The 21378-nt window shown below is 58.3% G+C and overlaps 2 protein-coding genes across 2 annotated transcripts; both read left to right on the top strand.

Annotated features, from left to right (window-relative positions):
* The first annotated feature begins 1853 nt into the window (after window positions 1-1853).
* On the top strand, window positions 1854-7496 carry PFDN6 (prefoldin subunit 6). Its single transcript, XM_058822530.1, has 5 exons — window positions 1854-2104; window positions 2665-2710; window positions 4152-4223; window positions 5811-5935; window positions 7273-7496. The coding sequence occupies exons 1-5, from the start codon at window positions 1854-1856 to the stop codon at window positions 7370-7372; spliced, it is 594 nt and encodes a 197-aa protein (XP_058678513.1). The 3' UTR covers window positions 7373-7496.
* Window positions 7497-8662: 1166 nt separating this feature from the next.
* Window positions 8663-20960, top strand: LOC131570253 (tapasin-like). Its single transcript, XM_058822616.1, has 7 exons — window positions 8663-8715; window positions 10456-10641; window positions 13432-13656; window positions 14568-14821; window positions 16571-16700; window positions 17449-17823; window positions 19888-20960. Exons 1-7 carry the CDS (start codon window positions 8688-8690, stop codon window positions 19986-19988), a joined length of 1299 nt encoding a protein of 432 aa, XP_058678599.1. The 5' UTR covers window positions 8663-8687; the 3' UTR covers window positions 19989-20960.
* The last annotated feature ends 418 nt before the right edge of the window (window positions 20961-21378 follow it).

Below are 21378 nucleotides of genomic sequence, written 5' to 3' on the forward strand. Positions count from 1 at the left end.
TGTGTTCCCCTCTCATGACATCACTTCCCATGACGTCACCCCCAACCCCAGTCTCCATGGGGGGAGAGGGGAGGAGGACAGGGATTCCCCCGTCCCATGACGTCACTCCCCATGACGTCACCCCCAACACACCCTCCAGGGAAAGGAGAGGGACGGGGATTCCCGTCCTCCCATGACGTCACTCCCAACCATTCTGCCTCCACAGGTGTGTGTGGGGGGTTTCCCCTATCATGACGTCACTCCCCATGACGTCACCGCCCAACTACAACGCCCCCACAGGGGAGAAGGGGGGGGGTTTCCCCCGTTATGACGTCACTTACTATGACGCCACCACCACCTCCAACGCTGAATGGGGGGATTCCCCCTTCCCATGACGTCACCTCCAACACACCTTCCCGCGAAGGCAGAAGGAGCGGGATTCCCCCGTCCCACGACGTCACTCGGGATCCCCGCCGCCCCCTCCCCACAGCGCCTCCCCCAGGGCCATCAGGCGGCACCGCAGCACCCCCAGCAGGGCCCAGAGCCCCCCGCACTCCCCGGGGAGGCGCCCCCAGACCCCGCGCAGCTCCCGGGGCCGCACGCGGTGCGCGCTCAGCAGCGCCCGGGCCAGGCAGCAGCGCTCGGGCGGGAACCGCAGCGAGCCCCCGAACCGCGCCGAGTGCCGCGCCCACACCCCCGCCCGCCGCGCCGCCACCCCCACCCACACATCCTCCGGCAACCCCACCGGCACCGCCCCGAAACCCGCCCGCAGCACCGCGCCCGCCGCCCGCCGCGACAGCACGTAGGCCGTGCCGCTGCAGTAGGGCGGGTATCGCGACAGCGGGTACAGCGCCTCCGCGACATAGTGCCGGCTGCGCGGGTCGCGGTTCGGCGCCACCCGCCAGTGCACGCGGCCCAGGTAGAGCCGCGCGGGCGCGTCGCGCCACGACGCCAGGAATGTCGCGACAGCGGGCACGTTGATAAAGACGTCGTCGTCGGCTTTGAGCAGGAAGGGCGCGGCCGCGCAGCAGGCGCGGGCCCAGCGCAGCAGCAGCAGCGTCTTGCGGGTCAGGTTGGCGTAGCTGTCGGCGAAGTCGCCCTGCAGGATGTCGCCGTGCTGTCGCGACTCGGCCAGCAGCTCCCGCTGCTCGCGGGGGTCTCGGGGGGTCCCCAGCACGAACACGGTGCGGGCGGGGGGCGCCGCCGAGCCCGCCCAGGGCCCGCCCCAGGTGTCGCGCACGGCGAGGCGGCGCTGCAGGTGCGGGGGCGCGCTGGGCACGAGGATCAGCAGGAACGGGGCCGGGGGCGCGCACGGAGGCGGCGACAGCAGCACCTGGGGGGGGCGCGGGGACCCCAAAAGGGGAGGGGGGAGATCGGCGGAGCCCCCCGAGAGCAGCGCCAGGCAGGCGGGCGGCGGCGGGGGAACCCCGGTTACGGCACCGGGACCCCCAATGGCACCACCGGGACCCCCAATTCCAACCCCGGGATCCCCAATGACACCCCCAGGACCCCCACTGGCACCACCGGGACCCCCAGTTCCCCCCCAGGGACCCCCACTCGCGATCTTCGAGCTCCCATTGAGGAGCCCCGAGCCCCATTTCCCGCCGCCCGCGCCCTCATTCGGGACGCCCGCGCCCTCCCCATTCACAAACCCCGCGCCCCCGTTCGCAAGCCCCGCCCCGTTCCCACGCCCCCCAATCACAAACCCCGCCCCGTTCCCACGCTCCCCATTCACAAACCCCGCCCATTTCCCACGCCCCCCATTCACGAACCCACCGCCCCAATTCCCATCCCCCTCGCCCCCCACGCCCATCCCCCACTCGTCCCCGTCCCCCCCCTCCCCCCAGCCCCCCCGCCCCTCCCCCCAGGCCGCCATGGCCGCCGCCAGCAGCTCCTCGGCCCGGCCGCTGCCCAGCAGCGCCAGCACCGCCACCCCCAGCGCCGCCAGCGCCGCCTTCGCCGCCCTCCGCCGCCATCGCCGCCGCCTCGGGCCCATCCCGGAGCCCTCCCCGCCTCTCTCTCACCTCCGGCGGCCCCAAAAACCCCAAAATCCCCCCCGGGGGAAGAGGGGAGCAGCGCGGGCCGCGGCCGGGGCGCCGCGAGGGGGCGTGGCCAGCGCTGAGGGGTGATGTCCATATACGGGGAAATGGGCGTGGCTTAGCGGCAGGGGCGTGGTTTCCGGGTGTGTGGCGCATGCGCAGAGCGGAGGTAGGCGTGGCCTGAAGCGTTGGAGCCGCGCGGAGCGGAGGGTGAAAATTGGGGGCGGGGGGGAGGGGAAATTTGGGGGATTTGGGGACATTTTGAGGCATTTTGGGGCGATTCGAAGGTTCGGGGTCTGGCAGGGAAATTCGGGAGGGTCCTGGAAAGGTTTGGAGCGGGCAGGAGGAGATTTGGGGGTTCTGGAGGGAATTTGAGAGTCCTGAGGGTAATTTGGGGGTCCTGGGGGGAATTTGGGGGTCCCGAGGGCATTTTTGGGGTCCCAAGAGGATTTTGGGGGGTTCTGGGGGGGTTTGGAGGGACGTGGGTTGGGTTTTGGGGGGGAGGATTTTTGGATGTTTTTGGGGCGATCCCTGAGGGCTCAGGGGGGAATTTGGGGGTTTCGGGGGGAGTGACCCCAAAATTCCCAAAATTCTCCCCAAAAAAAAGCGCCCCCCCCCCCCCCCCCCCATGGCGGAGCCGCTGCAGAAGAAGCTCCAGGGGGAGCTGGAGAAATATCAGCAGTTACAGAAAGGTGAGACCCCAAAAAATCCCAAAAATCTCCCCAAAAATCCCCCCTGGAACCCCCCAAAATCCCCTCTGGGACCCCCAAAAACCCCTGGGACCCCCAAAATCTCCCCAAAATTCCTCAAAACAGTCCCTGGGACCCCCCAAATCCTCTCAGAACTCCCCAAAACTCTTCTGGAGCTTCTCAAATGTCCCCAAAATCTCTGTGGGACCCCCAAAATCTCCTAAAAAACCTCCTGGGAGCCCCAAAAATTCTCAAGCACACCCCAAAACCCCCTGGGACCCCCTGAACCTCCCCAAAAACCACCTGGGACCCCCCAAAAATCCTTCAAATCCCCCCAAATCCCCCTGGGACCCCCAAAACCTCTCCTAGGACCCCCAAAAATCCTCCAAACCCCCTAAAATCCCCCCAAAAATCTCCTGGGACCCCCAAACTCTCCCCAAAAACCTCCTGGGACCCTCAAAAATCCTCCAGACCCCCCAAAATTCCCCCAAAAATCTCCTGGGACCCCCCAAAAATCCTTCAGATGCCCCAGATCCCCCTGGGACCCCCAAAATCTCCCCTAAACCTCTCCTAGGACCCCCAAAAATCCTCCAAACCCCCTAAGATCCCCCCCAAAATCTCCTGGGACCCCCAAAGCCTCCCCAAAAATCTCCTGGGACCCCCAAAAATCCTCCAGACCCCCCAAAGTTCCCCCCAAAATCTCCTGGGATCCCCCAAAAACCCTTTGGAACCCCCAAAACCCCCTGGGACCCCCAAACCCTCCCCAAAAATCTCCTGGGACCCCCAACAATCCTCGAGACCTCCCAAAATTCCCCCTCAAAATCTTCCTGGGACCCCCAAATCTCCCCAGAATCTTCTCAAAAATCCCTGGAACCCCCAAAACCTCCACAAAAACCTCCTGGGACCCCCAAAATCCCCGCAAGACCCCCCAAAAATCCTCCAAATGCCCCCAAAATCCCCCCTCAAAATGTCCAGGGACCCCCAAAAATCTCCTGGGACCCCCAAAAATCTCCAGGAACCCCCAAAAATCCTCCAAACCCCCCCCAAAATCCCCCCTCAAAATCTCCTGGGCCCCCCAAAAATCCTCCAGACCCCCCAAAATCCTCCAGATCCCCCAAAATCTTCTGTGACCCCCAAAAATCCTCCAAAACCCCCAAAATCTCCCCTCAAATCCCCTTTGGACCCCCAAAATCCCTGCAAGACCCCCCAAAAATCCTCCAAGTCCCCCAAAATCCCCCCTCAAAATCTCCAGGGACCCCCAGAAATCTCCAGGAACCCCCAAAAATCCTCCAAACCAGGGACCCCCAGACCCTCCCCAGAAACCCCTCCAGACCCTCCAAACCCCTCTGGGTCCCCCCGTTATTTTTTGGGGGGGGTCCCAGGGCCGTGTTGGGGTTTTGGGGTCCCCCTGAGCCGCGGTTTTGGGGTCCCCCCCCGTCCCCAGAGCTGGGCCGGGCGGGTGGCGGCGCGGCAGAAACTGGAGACGCAGCTGACGGAGAACAACATCGTGCAGGAGGTGCGTGGGGGGCGCCAATCACCCCAAAAATCACCTGGAAATGACCCAAAACTGACCCAGAAATAACCCAAAAATAACCCCAAAAATCACCTGAAAATGACCCAAAACTGACCCAGAAAATGCCCCAAAAATCACCTGAAAATGACCCAAAACTGACCCAGAAAATGCCCCAAAAATCACCCTAAAATGACCTATAACTGCCCCAGAAATAACCCAAAAATAACCCCAAAAATAACCTGAAAATGATCTAAAACTGCCCCCAAAATAACCCAAAAATAACCCCAAAAATCACCTGAAAATGACCTAAAACTGCCGCAGAAAATGCCCCAAAAATGCCCCTGAAAATGCCCCAAAAATAACCTAAAAATAATCTAAAACTGCCCCAGAAAATGTCCCAAAAATAAACCCAAAACTGCCCTGAAAATAATCCAAAACTGCCCCAAAAATAACCCAAAAATGCCCCAGAAAATGCCCCAATACTGCCCTGAAAATGCTCTAAAACTGCCCCAAAAATAACCTCAAAAATAACCTAAAATAACCAAAAACTGCCCCAGAAAATGCCCCAAAAATGCCCCAAAAATAAACCCAAAACTGCCCTGAAAATAATGCAAAAATGCCCCAAAAATAACCTAAAAATGTTCTAAAACTGCCCCAGAAACTGCCCCACAAATAAGCCCAAAACTGCCCTAAAAATAACCAAAAACTGCCCCAAAAATAACCCAAAACTGCCCCAAAATTGAGTCAGAAATCTCCCAAAAATAACCTGAAAATAAGCCCAAACTGCCCTGTAAATAATCCAAAACTGCCCCCAAAATAACCCCAAAACTGCCCCAGAAAATGCCCCAATATTAACCTAAAACTGCCCCAGATAATTCCCCAAAAATAAGCCAAAAATAACTCAAAACTGCCCTGAAAATGCCTCAAAAATTACCTAAAAATAATCTAAGACTGCCCCAGAAAATGCCCCAAAAATGCCCCAAAAATAAGCCCACAACTTCCTTGAAAACGATCCCAAACTGCCCTGAAAATAACCCAAAATTGAGGCAAAACTTCCCCAAAAATTCCCCAGGACTGTGCCAAAAACTGCCCTAAAATACCCCAAAACTGCCCCAAAAATAACCCAAAAACTGCCCCAAAAATAACCTAAAAATAACCCAAAACTACCCCCAAAATGCCCCAAAAATAACCCAAAACTGCCTTGAAAATAACCCAAAATCTGCCCTGAAAATAACCCCAAAATCCCCATTTTTTCTCCCAAAAAATCCCCATTTCCACCTCATTTTGCCCCCCCAAAATCCCCATTTTTTCCCCAAAATTCTCACTTTTACCTGCCCAAAAATCCCATTTTTCCCCTGAAAAAAAATCCCATTTTTTTGCCCGAATTCCCCATTTTTTTTCCCGCCCAAAAACCCCCAATTTTTTTCTCCCCTTTTCCCAAAATTTGGATTTTTCTCCAAAAAAAATCCCATTTTCCCCCCCAAAAATCCCAATTTTTTTTGCCTGAATTTCCCATTTTTTCCCACCCAAAACCCCCAATTTTTTTTCTCCCCTTTTCCCAAACTTTGGATTTTTCTCCCCAATTTCCAGGAGCTGAATTTGCTGGACGACTCCACCACCATTTTTAAACTTTTGGGCCCCGTTTTGGTCAAGCAGGACCTGGAGGAGGCCAAAAACACCGTGGGGAAACGGCTGGAGTACATCAGCGGGGAAATGTGGGTGCGGTTTGGGGGGAAAAACGGGGATTTTGGGCAAAAAGGGGGAAAAATGGGAAAAAAATTGGGAAAAATGGGAAAAATGAAAAAAAGAAGGGAAAAAGTGGGAGAAAATTGAGAAAAATAGGAGAAAAAATCAAGGGAAAAATGGGAAAAAAGGCTGGAGTACATCAGCGGGGAAATGTGGGTTCGGTTTGGGGGGAAAAACGGGGATTTTGGGCAAAAATGGGAAAAATAGGAAAAAAATGGGAAAAAAAATGGGAAAAAGTGGGAGAAAATTGAGAAAAATGGGAGGAAAAGTCAAGGGAAAAATGGGGAAAATGGCTGGAGCACATCAGTGGGGAAATGTGGGTCTGGTTTGGGGGGAAAAACGGGGATTTTGGGCAAAAAGGGGAAAAAAGGGAAAAATGGGAAAAAATGGGGAGAAAATGGGAAAAAAAATGGGAAAAAGTGGGAGAAAATTGAGATAAATGGGAGGAAAAATCAAGGGAAAAATGAGGAAAATGGCTGGAGTGCATTAGTGGGGAGATGTGAGTTTGGTTTGGGGTGAAAAATGGAGATTTGGGGCAAAAATGGGGAAAAAATGGGAAAAAATGGGAAAAATTTGGGAGGAAATGGAGAAAAATGCAGAAAAATGGAGAAAAATGGGAGGAAAAATCAAGAGAAAAATGGGGAAAATGGCTGGAGCACATCAGTGGGGAAATGTGAGTTTGGTTTGGGGTGAAAAATGGGGATTTTGGGCAAAAAGGGGGAAAAAGGGAAAAAATGGGAAAAATGGGAAAAAATTGGGAAAAAATGGAGAAGATGGGAAAAAATGGGGGGAAAATGGGGAAAAAGGCTAGAGTAAATCAGTGGGGAGATGTGGATCTGGTTTGGGGTGAAAAATGGGGATTTGGGGCAAAAATGGGGAAAAATTGGGAAATGGGAGGAAATTGAGAAAAATGGGGGAAAATGGAGAAAAATGGGAGGAAAAATGGGGGAAAATGAGGGAAAAATGGGGAAAATGAGGGAAAAATGGGAAAAAAGGCTGGAGTAAATCAGTGGAGGGATGTGAGCCTGGTTTGGGGTGAAAAACGGGGATTTTGGGTAAAAATGTGGGGAAAATTGAGAAAAATAGGGGGGGGAAATGGGGAAAAAAAAAACGGAAAATGGGGAAAATTCCAATTTTTCCCCAAAAATCCCTATTTTCTTTCCTAAAATCACCGTTATTCCTCCCCAAAATCCATATTTCCTTCACAAAATCCCCATTTCTCCCCCCAAAATCCCCATTTCTCCCCCCAAATTCCCATTTTTTGCCCAAAATCCCCGTTTTTCACCCCGTTTTTCGCCCCATTTAGGAAGCGCTACGAGCAGCAGATGCAGGAGCTGGAGCGGCGCTCGGAGCAGCAGCGCGAGCTCCTGGGCCGCCTCCAGCAGGAGCTCCAGGCCAAGCCCTGACACCCCCAAAATTTTGGGGACCCCCCCCAAAAATATTTTGGGACCACCCCAAAAATCCTGAACCCCCCCAGTCCTAAAAATCCCATTAAATTCCCAAAAAAAAAACCCAAAATTCAGGTTTTTGTTTTATATTGAGGTTCAACTCTCAATTTTTTGGGGGAATTTTGAGGGGTCCTGAGCACCACAAAAATTTTGGGGACCCCCCCCCGGGATTCTGGGACCCCTCCTGGCACCCCCAGACCCCAAAAACCCCCCTGGATTTGGGTCCGAAACCCCCAAAATGGGGAATTTCGCGGGCTGGGGGCGTGGCCAAGGTCATGGGGGCGGGGCCAAGCGCCTTAAATGGAAATTTGGGGCGTGGCCAAATCACCTGCATGGAAATTTGTAGTGTGGGGGCGTGGTCAGAACCCTATGGGCGTGGCCAGAGCCTCCGAGGGGGAAATTTGAGGTTTCTTTGAGGGATTGGCCCAAAATTTTTGGGGTTCTTGAGGAGAATTTTGGGGCGATTTTGGGGGTTTTGGAGTGGGTTTGGGATGGGGGCGTGCCCAGAATTTCGTGGGCGCGGTCAGCGCCCCTGAGGGGGAAATTTGGGGGGATTTTTGAAGGTTTGAACCCAAATTTTTGGGGTGTCTGAGGGGAGTTTTGGGGTTTGGGGCGCGGCCGAAGCCCCTGCGGGGGATTTGGGGCGGTTTTGGGGCATTTTGGGTCGATTTGGGGTAGGGGCGTGGCCAGAGCTCTGTGGGCGTGGTCAGCGCCCCTGAGGGGGAAATTTGGGGGGAAATTTGAGGGTTTGACCCCAAAATTTTGGGGTGTCTGAGGGGAATTTTGGGGTTTGGGGCGCGGCCAGAGCAGCTGAGGGGAATTCTGGGGCGATTTGGGGGGATTTTGGGTCGATTTGGGGTGGGGGCGTGGCCAGAGCTCTGTGGGCGTGGTCAGTGCACCTGAGGGGGAAATTTGGGGGGGATTTTTGAGGGTTTGACCCCGAAGTTTTGGGGTGTCTGAGGGGAATTTTGGGGTTTGGGGCGCGGCCGAAGCCCCTGAGAGGAATTTTGGGGCGGTTTTGGGTCATTTTGGGTCGATTTGAGGTGGGGGCGTAACCAGAACCCTGTGGGCGTGGTCAGCGCCCCTGAGGGGGAAATTTGGGGGGGATTTTTGAAGGTTTGAGCCCGAATTTTTGGGGTTCTTGAGGGGAATTTTGGGGTCTGGAGCGTGGCCGAAGCCGCTGAGGGGCATTTTGGGGCGGTTTTGGGGGATTTTGGGGTTTTGGGGCGGGTTTTTGGGGCAGTGGGCGTGGCCCGAAGCGAAAGCGAAAGCGATGGCGGGAGCGTGGCTGCTGCTGGCGGGTGAGGAGGGGTCGAAAAACCCCAAAATCGGGACCCCAAAATTTCCCCCCAAACCCCAAATCCCGGCGGATCCCAACCCCGGAACACTCCCTGACCCCCAAATCCTGGGAAATGCCCCCAAAAAATCCCAGAAACCCCAAAAATGGGGACGCCCTAAAACGCGGAAACCCCAAAAATCGGGACACCCCAAATCGCGGAAACCCCAAAAATTGGGACATGACCCCAGATTCCCGACCCAAAATTACCCCAAATTTCGGTTTCCTCCCTAAAACCGCCCCAAATTCCCCCGGGAGCCCCAAATTCCCCCTCCGGCACCCCCAAATCTTTTCAACCCTAACCCTAACCCAAATCCTGTCCAGGACCCCTCTGCGACCCCCCAAAACCCCCCCAAACCTCCCCAGGACCCCCCAAATCTCCCCAAAATCCCCCAAACCCCCCCAGGACTCCCCAGATCCTCCCCACATCACCCCAAATCTCCCAAAATCCCCTCAGGACACCCCAAATCCCCCCAAAACCTCCCCAGGAGCACCCAAACCCCCCCAAATGCCCCCAAACACTCCCCAAAATCCTCCCGAAATCCCCCCAAAATCTCCCCAAAACCCCCAGGACCCCCCAAATGCCCCCCTTAAAAATGTCCCTACACCCCCCAGGGCCCCCCAAGATCATCCCAAATAACCCCAAATCCCCCAAATTCCCCCAAATCCCCCCCCAAATCTCCCAAAATCCCCCAAAATCCCCTCAGGACCCCCCAAACCTCCCCAGGACCACCCAAAATCACCCCAAATCCACCCAAAACCTCCCCAGGACCACCCAAACCCCCCGAAATCTCCCCAAAACCCCCAGGACCCCCCAAATCCCCCCCTTAAAATGTCCCTAAACTCCTCAGGGCCCCCCAAAATCCCCCCCAGATAACCCCCAAATCCCCCAAATTCCCCCAAATCCTCCCTAGACCACCCACCCCCCCAAAACATCCCCAAATCCCCCCAAAACCCCCCAGGACCCCTCAAATCCCCCCAAAACCCCCCCAGGACCCCTCAAATCCCCCCAAAACCTCCCCAAAACCACCCAGGACCCCCCCAAATCCCCCCAAAATCACCCCAAATCTCCCAAAATCCCGTCAGGATCCCCTAAATCCCCCCCTTAAAATGTCCCTAAACCCCCCAGGGCCCCCCAAGATCACCCCAAATCCCCCCAAACCCCCCCAGGATCCCCCAAATCCCCCCAAAATCTTCCCAAACCCCTCAGGACCCCCCGAACTTTCCCCCAAAATCCCTCCGGGACCCCCAAAATCTCCCCAAGTCTCCCCCAAACCCCTCCAGGACCCCCCCAAAATCCCTTCAGGACCCCCCAAATCCCCCCTAAATCTCCCCAAATTTCCCCCCAAGACCCCCCCAAAATTCCTCCAGGACCCTCGAAATCCACCCTAAATCCCCCCAAACCCCCCAGGACCCCCCAAACTTCCCCCAAAAATCCCCAGATCCTCTCTTGATCTCCCCAAAATCCCCCCGGGACCCCCAAAATCTGCCCAAGTCTCGCCCAAGACCCCCCCACATCCCTCCAGGACCCCCCAAATCCCCCCTAAATCTCCCCAAAACCCCCCCCAAGACCCCCCAAAATTCCTCCAGGACCCCCCAAATCCCCCCTAAATCCCCCCAGGACCCCCCAAAATTCCTCCAGGACCCCCCAAATCCCCCCTAAATCTCCCCAAACCCCCTTTTTTCTGCCCCCCCCCCCCCCCAGGTGTGTTCCATATTTGGGGAGGGGTCGCGGTTTTTGGGGAGCCGCCCCCCGCCCTGCGCTGCCCCCTGCTGGACCGGCGCGGCGCCCCCTCCCCCCGCGGGGCCCTGCTCCGCCTTTTGGGGGGTCCCGGGGCCCCCCCGCACCCCGAGACCCCCCGAGACCCCCAGAACACCTTCGACGTCATCGGTGAGAGACCCCCGACCCAATTCGGGGGGGTTTTGGGGCAATTTCTGGGGGTTTCTGGGGGAGTTTTGGGGGGTCTTGGGGGGGATTTGGGGCATTTTTGGGGGCAATTTTGGGGGGTCCCGGGGCCCTCCCGAGCCCCGAGACCCCCCGGGACCCCCAGAACACCTTCGACGTCATCGGTGAGAGACCCCCGACCCAATTCGGGGGGATTTTGGGGCGATTTCTGGGGGTTTCTGGGGGAGTTTTGGGGGGTCTTGGGAGGGATTTGGGGCATTTTTGGGGGTTTTGGGGGCAATTTTGGGGGTCCTGGGGTCCCCCCGCACCCCGAGACCTCCCGGGACCCCCAGAACACCTTCAATGTCATCGGTGAGAGACCCCCGACCCAATTTTGGGGGTTTTGGGGGGGTTTTGGGGCCATTTCTGGGGGTTTCTGGGGGAGTTTTGGCGGCGATTTTTGGGGGGATTTGAGGGGAATTTTGGGGAGTTTTTTGGGGGTTTTGGGGGGTCCTGGGGCCCTCCCGAACCCCGAGACCCCCCGGGACCCCCAGAACACCTTCGACGTCATCGGTGAGAGACCCCCGACCCAATTGGGGGGGATTTTGGGGGGGTTTTGGGGACGATTTTGGGGGGTTTTGGGGAGTTTTTTGGGGGGGTCCTGGGAGGGTTTTGGGGAGCGATTTTTGGAGGTTTTGGGGGCGATTTTTGGGGAGACCTGGGAGGGTTTTGGGGGCAATTTTGGGGGTCCTGGGGTCCCCCCGCACCCCGAGACCCCCCGGGACCCCCAGAACACCTTCGACGTCATCAGTGAGAGACCCCCGACCCAATTTGGGGGGGGTTTTGGGGGGATTTTGGGGCGATTTTTGGGGGGGGTTCTGGGGGGGATTTGGGGGCGTTTTGGGGGAAATTTTGGGGTTTCTTTGGAAGGGTCTGAGGGGGTTTTGGGGGTGGTTTTTGGGGATTCTTTGGGGGTTTCTAGGGGGCGATTTTGGGGGTTTTGGGGCATTTTGGGGGGATTGGGGGCGATTTTTGGGGGTTTTGGGGTGATTTCTTGGGGGTTTTGGGGGAAATTTTGGGGTTTTTTTGGAGGGATCTGAGGGGGTTTGGGGTGGTTTTTGGGAATTTTTGGGCGTTTCTGGGGGGGTTGTGGGCGGTTTTGGGGGGGATTTTGGGGTGATTTCTTTGGGATTTTGGGGGAAATTTTGGGGGTTTTTTGGAGGGTCTGAGGGGGTTTTGGGGGTGGTTTTTGGGGATTTTGGGGGGTTTCTGGGAGGGTTTGGGGGGCGATTTTTGGGGGGCGATTTTTGGGGGTTTTGGGGCCTTCTGAGGGGTGTTAGGGGCGATTTTTGGGAGGGTTTTGGGGGTTATTTCTTGGGAGTTTGGGGGCGATTTTGGGGCAATTTTTTGGGGGGATCTGGGTGGGTTTTGGGGGCGATTTTTGGGGGTTTGGGGACGATTTTTGGGGCTTTTGGGGGAGTTTCAGCGTGACTTTTGAGGGGTTTTGGGGGCAGTTGTTGGGGATTTTGGGGGGTGATTTGTGGGGGGTTTTTGGGGGGAATTTGGGGGGATTTTGGGGGCGGTTGGGTGCGGTTTTTGAGGGGGTTTGGAGGTGATTTTTGGGGGGCAATTTTTCGGGTTTTTTGGGGCGTTCTGGGGGGATTTTGGGGCGGTTTTGAGGGCAATTTTTGGGGGGTTCTTGGGGGCGATTTTTGGGGGTGTTCTGGGGTGGTTTTGGGGTATTTTTGGGGGATTTCCTGGTGGGTATTTTGGGCAGTTTGAGGTATTTTTGGGATGTTTTCAGGGGGCATTTTGGGGTATTTTGGGGGGGTGTTTGGGGTATTATTGGGCTGTTTTGGGGGGAGTTCCTGGGGGGTGTTTGGAGCAGTTTTGGGGGATTTTTGGGGGCATTTTTCGGGGGGTGTTGGGGGCAGTTTTGGGGCGGCTTTGGGGTATTTTTGGGGGGTGTTTGGGGCAGTTTTGGGGCTTTTTGGGGGAGGGTTTGGGGGATATTTGGGGCAGTTTTGGGGGATTATTGGGGTATGTTTGGAGGAGTTTTGGGGGATTTTTGGGGGAATTCCTGGGGGGTGTTTGGGGCAGTTTTGGGGGAATTTTGGGGGGTGTTTGGGGCGGTTTTGGGGGATTTCCCGGGGGATGTTGGGGGCAGTTTTGGGGTATTTCTGGGATATTTTTTGGGGGGATTTTGGGGTATTTTTGGGGGGTGTTTGGGGCAGTTTTGGGGGATTTTTGGCAGCTGTTTGGGGCAGTTTTGGGGTATTTTGGGGGGGATTTTGGGGCAGTTTTAGGGTATTTTTGGGGGGATTTTGGGGGGGGATTTTGGGGTATTTTTGGGGGCATCCCTATATCTCACCCCCTCTGTTTCCCTCCCCCAGATGCTCTGGGGGTGCTGCCGGATTTCTGGGGGGTATTTGGGGCGGTTTTGGGGGATTTTTGGGAATTTCCTGTATCTCACCCTCTCCCTTTCCCCCCCCAGACGCTCTGGGGGTGCTGCAGGGTTTCTGGGGGGTGTTTGGGGCAGTTTTGGGGGGATTTTGGGGTATTTTTGGGGGAGTTCCTGTATCTCACCCCCTCTTTTTCCCCCCCAGACGCTCTGGGGGTGCTGCCGGATTTCTGGGGGGTATTTGGGGCGGTTTTGGGCGATTTTGGGGGGATTTTTGGGGGGGTGTTTGGGGCAGTTTTGGGGGGATTTTGGGGCAGTTTTTGGGTATTTTTGGGGGAATTTTGGGGTATTTTTGGGGCAGTCCCTGTATCTCACCCCCTCTTTTTCCCCCCCAGACGCCCTGGGGGTGCTGCAGGGTTTCTGGGGTCCCTCTTTGGCGCCGCCCCGGTGCGAGCTGAGCCCCACGGAGCCGCTGCTGCCGCCGCCCCCGGGGCCGTCCCCGCGCTGCCACCCGGGGCTGGGGACGCGCTGGTGGCTGCTGGCCCTGGGGACACCGCGCAGCGAGGGGACGGTGCTGCTGCACCAGGTGACAGCGGCGGGGGACACGGCCAGGGTCAACGGTGAGAGGGGAGGGGACACCTGTGTCATTGTCACCTGCGTGTGTCACCTGTGTGTCATTGTCACCTGTGTGTGTCATTGTGTCATTGTGTCATGGTCACCTGTGCATGTCATTGTCACCTGTGTGTGTCACCTGTGTGTCATTGTCACCTGTGTGTGTCATTGTCACCTGGGGACACCGCGCAGCGAGGGGACGGTGCTGCTGCACCAGGTGACAGCGGAGGGGGACGCGGCCAGGGTCAACGGTGAGAGGGGGGACACCTGTGTCATTGTCACCTGTGTGTGTCACATGCGTGTCATTGTCACCTGTGTGTGTCGTCATTGTGTCATTGTCACCTGTGTGTGTCATTGTCACCTGTGTATGTCACCTGTGTGTCATTGTCACCTGTGTATGTCACCTGTGTGTCATTGTCACCTGTGTGTGTCATTGTCACCTGGGGACACGGGGCAGGGAGGGGACGGTGCTGCTGCAGGAGGTGACAGCAGGTGACATGGCCAGGGTCAACGGTGAGGGGAGAGGGGACACCTGGGACATTGTCACCTGTGTCGATGTCACCTGTGTCATTGTCACTTGTGTGTGTCATTGTCGCCGGTGTGTCATTGTCATTGTCACCTGTGTGTCACCTGTGTCTTCGTCACTTGTGTGTCACTGTCACCTGTGTGTTATTGTCACTTGTGTGTCACTTCTGTGTGTCATTGTCACCTGTGTGCGTCACTGTCACCGGTGTGTGTCATTGTCACTTGTGTGTCCTTGTCACCTGTGTCATTGTAGCCTGTGTGTCACTGTCACCTGTGTGTGTCGCTGTTACCTGTGCCATTGTCACCTGTGCCATTGTCACCTGTGTGTCACCTGTGTCATTGTCACCAGCGTGCCACTGTCACCGGTGTCACCCGCGTGTCCCTGTCCCCGCAGCCTCCCTGGCCATCTCCACGCTGACGCCGACGCTGCGGGGGCTCCTGGGGACCCCCCAGACCCTGCACTGCTCCTTCACGCCCCCCGCCCCGGGCGTGCCCTTCACCCTCGAGTGGCTGCGGCACCGCGACGGCGCCACCCGGCGCCTGCTGGCCTTCGACTCGGCCGCCAACCGCGTCACCGAGGCCGCGCCGGGGGTGCTGCTGCTGCTGGGGGGACACGGGGACGCCGCCGGGACACCCCCGGGGACACAGGTGAGGGGACACAGGTGAGGGGAGGGACGGCGGTTCCAAGTGGGGACACGCGGAGGTGCCGTTGGTCCTCCCGGCCGCTAGGGGGCGCTGTGGGCATGGAACAGCCGGCTCCCAGTCCATTCCCGGTCCCTCCCATTCCCCTCCCAGTCCATTCCAGTCCATTTCCAGTCCCTTCCAGTCCATTCCAGTTCATTCCCGGTCCCTCCCAGTCCCTCCCAGTCCATTCCAGTCCACAGAACCCGGCTGCTGTTCCACGTGGGGACATCGGGAGATGCCACTGATGGAAGGGGGGTTGGGTCCTCCTGGCCGCTAGGGGGCGCTGTGGGTATGGAACAGCCGGTTCCCAGGCCCTCCCAATCCATTCCAGTCCATTCTCAATCCCTTCCCAGTCCATTCCAGTCCACAGAACCCGGCTGCAGTTCTGTGTGGGGACACCGGGAGGCGCCGTTAGTCCTCCTGGCCGCTAGGGGGCTCTGTGGGTATGGAACCCCTGGTTCCCAGTCCCTCCCAGTCCATTCCAGTTCATTCCCAGTCCTTCCCAGTCCCTCCCAGTCCATTCCCAGTCCCCGGAACCCGGCTGCGGTTCCACGTGGGGACACCGGGAGATGCCACTGATGGAAGGGTGTTGGGTCCTCCTGGCCACTAGGGGGCGCTGTGGGTATGGAACAGCCGGTTCCCAGGCCCTCCCAATCCATTCCAGTCCATTCCCAATCCCTTCCCAGTCCCCTCCCAGTCCATTCCAGTCCATTCCCAGTCCCTCCCAGTCCATTCCAGTCCACAGAACCCGGCTGCAGTTCTGTGTGGGGACACCGGGAGGCGCCGTTAGTCCTCCTGGCCGCTAGGGGGCTCTGTGGGTATGGAACCCCTGGTTCCCAGTCCCTCCCAGTCCATTCCAGTTCATTCCCAGTCCCTCCCAGTGGCTCCCAGTCCATTCCCAGTCCCCGGAACCCAGCTGCGGTTCCACGTGGGGACACCGGGAGGCGCCGCTGAAGGAGGGGGGTTGGGTCCTTCCGGCCTCCAGGGGGTGCTGTGGGTATGGAACAGCCGGTTCCCAGGCCCTCCCAGTCCATTCCCAGTCTGTCCCAGTCCATTCCAGTCCACAGAACCCGGCTGCAGTTCTGTCTGGGGACACCGGGAGGTGCCGTTGGTCCTCCCGGCCTCTAGGGGGTGCTGTGGGTATGGAACCCCTGGTTCCCAGTCCCTCCCAGTCCATTCCAGTCCACAGAACCCAGCTGCAGTTCCATGTGAGGACACCGGGAGGCGCCACTGAGGGAAGGGGTTGGGTCCTCCTGGCTGCTAGGGGGCGCTGTGGGTATGGAACAGCCGGTTCCCAGGCCCTCCCAGTCCATTCCAGTCCATTCCCAATCCCTTCCCAGTCCCCTCCCAGTCCATCCCAGTCCCTCTCAGTCCATTCCCAGTCCATGCCAGTCCATCCCAGCTGCTCCCAGTCCATTTCCAGTCCATGCCAGTCCATGCCAGTCCATCCCAGTCCCCTCCCAGTCCATTCCCAGTCCATTCCCAGTCCATGCCAGTCCCTCCCAGTCCATTCCCAGTCCATGCCAGTCCATCCCAGTCCATCCCAGTCCATTCCCAGTCCATGCCAGTCCATCCCAGTCCATTCCCAGTCCATCCCAGTCCCCTCCCAGTCCATCCCAGTCCCCTCCCAGTCCATTCCCAGTCCATCCCAGTCCCTCCCAGTTCCATCCCAGTCCATCCCAGTCCATCCCAGTCCCTCTCTGTTCCTCCCAGCCGCCAGGGGGTGCTGTGCAGGTCTCTCTGCAGCTGCCGCCGCTCTCGGTGTCCGATGACAGCTCCTTTGTCTGCTCCGTGGCCACGCCCCTCGGGCAGCTGCAGCAGGTGCTGCGCGTGAACGTGATTGGTCAGTGCTGGGAGGGGTGGGCGGGGCTTGGGCGGGGCTCCCAGTATGTCCCAGTATGTCCCAGTGCCCCTCTCTGTGTCCAGTTCCTCCCAGTCCCTCCCAGTATATCCCAGTGCTCCCAGTACCTCAAGCTGCTGGTTGAACTGGGCCTTGAGCTTGAAGTAGAGTCAGCTCCCAGTGCTCCCAGTTCCCTCCCAGTCCATCCCAGTCCCTCCCAGTGTCCCTAACTGGGTGTTTCCATGTCCCCATCCCTTCCCAGTCCCTCCCAGTTCCCTCCCAGTCCATTCCCTGTCCCTCCCAGTGTCCCTAACTGGGTGTCCCCAGCCCCTCCCAGTGTCCCTAACTGTCCGTCCGTCTGTCCCCAGCCCCTCCCCAGGTGTCCCTGGTCCCCTCCGTGCTGTCCCCGGGTGTCCCAGTCCATTCCCAGTCTGTCCCAGTCCCTCCTAATCCCCTCCCAGTATCCCTAACTGGGTGTCCCCAGTCCCTCCCAGTGTCCCTGACTGTCTGTCCCCATGTCCCCAGCCCCTCCCCAGGTGTCCCTGGTCCCCTCCATGCTGTCCCCGGGTGTCCCAGCCCAGCTCTCAGTCCCTCCCAGTAGCTCCCAGTCCATCCCAGTCCCTCCCAGCCCCTCCCAGTGTCGCTGACTGTCTGTCCCCGTGTCCCCAGCCCCTCCCAGTGTCCCTAACTGTCTGTCCCCGTGTCCCCAATCCCTCCCAGTGTCCCTAACTGTCCGTCCGTCTGTCCCCAGCCCCTCCCCAGGTGTCCCTGGTCCCCTCCGTGCTGTCCCCGGGTGTCCCAGCCCGGCTCCGCTGCGACGCCGTCGGGTTTTTCCCGCTGGACGTTGGGATCCGCTGGGAGCGCCAGGCCCGGGGGGACCCGCGGCCACGCCCGGTGACACCCGAGGGTGCCACCACCGCCGCCACCCTTGGGGACGGTGCCAGCAGCCCTGGGGACAGCGGCGCGGGGCTGAGCTGGAGCTCGGGGCACCGGCGCGCGGCCGACGGCACCTTCAGCCGGAGCGCGGGGCTGAGCGTGGCCGCGGGGACAGCGGGGGACAGCTACAGCTGCCTGGTGACACACGCGGCCTGGCATGTGCCACTCAGGGTCACCGTGCGGGTGGCAGGTGAGGGGACACCTGGGGACATCAGGAGTGGGATTTGGGTCATTGGGGACATTCAGGGACAGCTGCAGCTGCCTGGTGACACACGCGGCGTGGGATGTGCCACTCAGGGTCACCGTGCGGGTGGCAGGTGAGGGGACAGGGTTTGGGACACACCTGGAATGGGGTTTGGGGACACTGGGGACAGTTACAGCTGCCTGGTGACACACGTGGCGTGGGACACGCCACTGAGGGTCACCGTGCACGTGGCAGGTGAGGGGACACCTGGGGACACACCTGGGGACATCAGGGACAGGGTTTGGGGGCACCTGAGGACACCAGGATTGGAGCTGGGGACACCTGGGGACATTGAGGATGGGCTTGGGGACACCTGGGATGGGCTTTGGGACATCAGGAGCAAGGCTGGGGACACTTAGGGACATTGGGGACGGGGTTTGGGTCATTTGCGATGGAGTTGGGGACATCAGGGACAGGGTTTGGGGACACCAGGGACACCAGGACTGGAGATGGGGACACCTGGGGACACACCTGGGATGGGGTTTGGGTCACTGGGGACAGGACTTGGGGACACTCAGGGACGGCTCCAGCTGCCTGGTGACACACACATGGCATAGGACGTGCCACTCAGGGTCACCGTGCAGGTGGCAGGTGAGGGGACACCTGGGGACACACCTGGGGACACCAAGGACAGGGTTTGAGGACATCTGGGGACATTGGGAATGGGATCTGGGGACACCTGGGGACACTGGGCAGAGCGTTGGGGACACTTGGGATGTTGTTGGGGACACAGGAGCAAGGCTGGGGACACCAGGAACAGGGTTGAGGACACCTGGGGACACTGAGGGTGGGCTTGAGGACATCAGGAGCAAGGCTGGGGACATCAGGGATGGGTCTGGGGACACTGGGGACACCAGGGACAGGGTTTGGAGGGTCTTGGGACACCAGGATTGGAGTTGGGGACACCTGGGGACATCAGGGACAGGGTTTGGAGACACCTGGGGACATGGGGGACAGAGTCACTGTGGAGGTGGCAGGTGAGGGGACACCTGGGGACAGGGTTTGGGTCATTGGGGATGGGGTTTGGGGACACCTGGGATGGGCTTGGGGACATCAGGAGCAAGGCTGGGGACATCAGGGACAGGGTTTGGGGACATCAGGGACAGTGTTTGGGTCACTGGGGACACCTGGGGACATCAGGGACAGTGTTTGGGTCACTGGGGACACCTGGGCACATCAGGGACAGCGTTTGGAGGATCTTGAGATACCAGGATTGGAGTTGGGGACATTGGGGACAGAGTTTGGGGACACCTGGGGACATCAAGGATGGGATTTGAGTCACTGGGGACACACCTGGGATGGGGTTTGGGACACTGGGGACAGCTCCAGCTGCCTGGTGACACACGTGGCCTGGGACACACCACTGAGGGTCACCGTGCGGGTGGCAGGTGAGGGGACACCTGGGGACATCAGGGACAAAGTTAAGGACACCAGGGACAGGGTTTGGAGGGCCTTGGGACACCAGGATTGGAGTTGGGGACATTGGGGACATCCGGAGCAGGGCTGGGGACAGCTGGGGACGTCAGGGACGGGGTTGGGGACACCTGGGATGGGATTGGGGACAGCTGGGATGGGACTGGGGACATCATGGACAGGGTTTGGGACACCTGGGGACATTGAGGATGGAGCTGGGGACACCTGGGATGGAGCTGGGGACATCAGGAGCAAAGCTGGGGACATTGGGGACACCAGGAGCAGGGTTTGGAGGGTCTTGGGACACCAGGATTGGAGTTGGGGACATCAAGGACAGGGTTGGGGACATCTGGAGTGGGGTTGGGGACATCAGGAACGGGCTTGGGGACATCAGGAATGGGGTTGGGGACATGTGGGATGGAATTGGGGACATTGGGGACAAGGCTAGGGACATCAGGGACGGGGTTGGGGACATCAAGGACAGGGTTGGGGACATCAGGAACGGGGTTGGTGACACCAGGACAGGGTTGGTGCCACCAGGACGGGCTCGGTGCCACCCGGGGGTGTCGCTGACGTGTCCCCACTGTCCCCCCGCAGGTGACACCGGGCCCAGCGTGGAGGACATGGCGGGGATGGCCTTGGTGGCCTTTGTCATCGGGGGGCTCTGCCAGCGCCTGTGGCCCTCAGCGGGGAGGTGACACCCGTGGCGCCGATGTCACCAAGTGTCCCCAAATGTCATCAAATGTACCCAAATGTCCCCTTCATCTCCGTGTCCCTGTGTCCCCAATGTCTTAAATGTCCCCAATGTCCAAAATGTCCCCAAATGTCCCCAAACCTCCCCAATGTCACCAAAGTCCAAAATGTCCCCAAACTTCTCCAATGTCCCAAATCCCCCAAATGTCCCCAATGCCACCAAAGTCTAAAATGTCCCCAAATATCCCCAATTCCCAAATGTCCTCAAATGTTCCCAGTGTCCCCAAAATGTCCGCCATCCCCCAAATATCCTAAATGTCCCCAATGTCACCAAAATCCCCAACGTCCCCAAGTGTCCCCCAATGTCCCCAAATATTCCCAATGGCCTAAATGTCCCCCAAATGTCCCAAATCCCCAAACCTCTCCAATGTCCCCAAATGTCCCCGTATGTCCCCAATGTCCCCAAACCTCCCCAATGTCCCCGTATGTCCCCAAATGTCTCCAGAATAAACGGGGGGTGACATCCCCCCCATAGTGATGTGTCCTGAGTGGGGCTGGAGCTTGGGATGGAGCTTCCCGATCCCGCTCGGGTCTTTCCGGCGCTTCCCGAAGCCGTTCGGGCCTTCCCGGCCCCTCCCGAAGCTATAATACTACATATAGTTAAAATAGTTGTATTACAGCTATAACACTAAATAGTTCAATTTATAATAATTATGTTTTAATTATATTACAGCTATAATACCAAATATTCATAATAGTTATTGTTCTGGTTTGAAAGCCAAACCAGTGAGAGACTCCAGGTCAGAAATACGGAAATTAATTAGGAAAAAAGAAAAAAATCAAAATAAATGCAATAGTACAAAAGAGCGCTGACAGAGTCAAAATTCCGCCGGAAGCGGCTGCTGACGCCGCTGCAGGACAACTTCCGCCAGTACTTCTGCCAAGCGCGGCTTCTGATTGGCCCTCGCCACGTTTGGGGCTTCTCGACACAAGTCTCGCGAGAGCAGCAGCGCCCCCATCTTTGTAGTTCCACTCCTCAGAGCGCTCCGCCTTCCCTCCAAAATCCAGCGGGGAAGGGCGGAATCCGCCTGGAAATGGAGGAATGGAGCCTAAATCCCCTGGGGCTGAGCCTAAATTCCCTGGCATTCAAGCAAAGTGGCCAAATCCATCCAGTAAAGTCCCCCAGGAGCGCTCCTCAGGCTCATCCAGCGCAAACTGCCCGTCTCTGGGGTGAAGCCGCGCCGCCATCTTGGGTGAGGGCAGTTCCGCTCGGTCCTGGATGTGGTCCCACAGCTGGGCAGAGCAACGGGGATTCCAAACTCCACTTAAATCCCCGAATCTCAGTCTAAATCCCCCCATAATTCCGCTTAAGCCGCCCCAAACTCGGCCTAAAAC

Source organism: Ammospiza caudacuta, chromosome 33 (genome assembly GCF_027887145.1).
Source record: "Ammospiza caudacuta isolate bAmmCau1 chromosome 33, bAmmCau1.pri, whole genome shotgun sequence".
NCBI lineage: Eukaryota > Metazoa > Chordata > Aves > Passeriformes > Passerellidae > Ammospiza > Ammospiza caudacuta.

Coding starts and splice junctions, on each gene's coding strand:
- LOC131570253 (XM_058822616.1), top strand. CDS start 8,688: ATGGCGGGAGCGTGGCTGCTGCTGGCGG. Junction 8,716..10,455: donor AGCGTGGCTGCTGCTGGCGG/GTGAGGAGGGGT, acceptor CCCCCCCCCCAG/GTGTGTTCCATATTTGGGGA. Junction 14,822..16,570: donor GGACACCCCCGGGGACACAG/GTGAGGGGACAC, acceptor TGTTCCTCCCAG/CCGCCAGGGGGTGCTGTGCA.
- PFDN6 (XM_058822530.1), top strand. CDS start 1,854: ATGGCCGCCGCCAGCAGCTCCTCGGCCCGGCCGCTGCCCAGCAGCGCC. Junction 2,105..2,664: donor GGCGTGGCCAGCGCTGAGGG/GTGATGTCCATA, acceptor GAGCCGCTGCAG/AAGAAGCTCCAGGGGGAGCT. Junction 2,711..4,151: donor ATATCAGCAGTTACAGAAAG/GTGAGACCCCAA, acceptor CCCCGTCCCCAG/AGCTGGGCCGGGCGGGTGGC.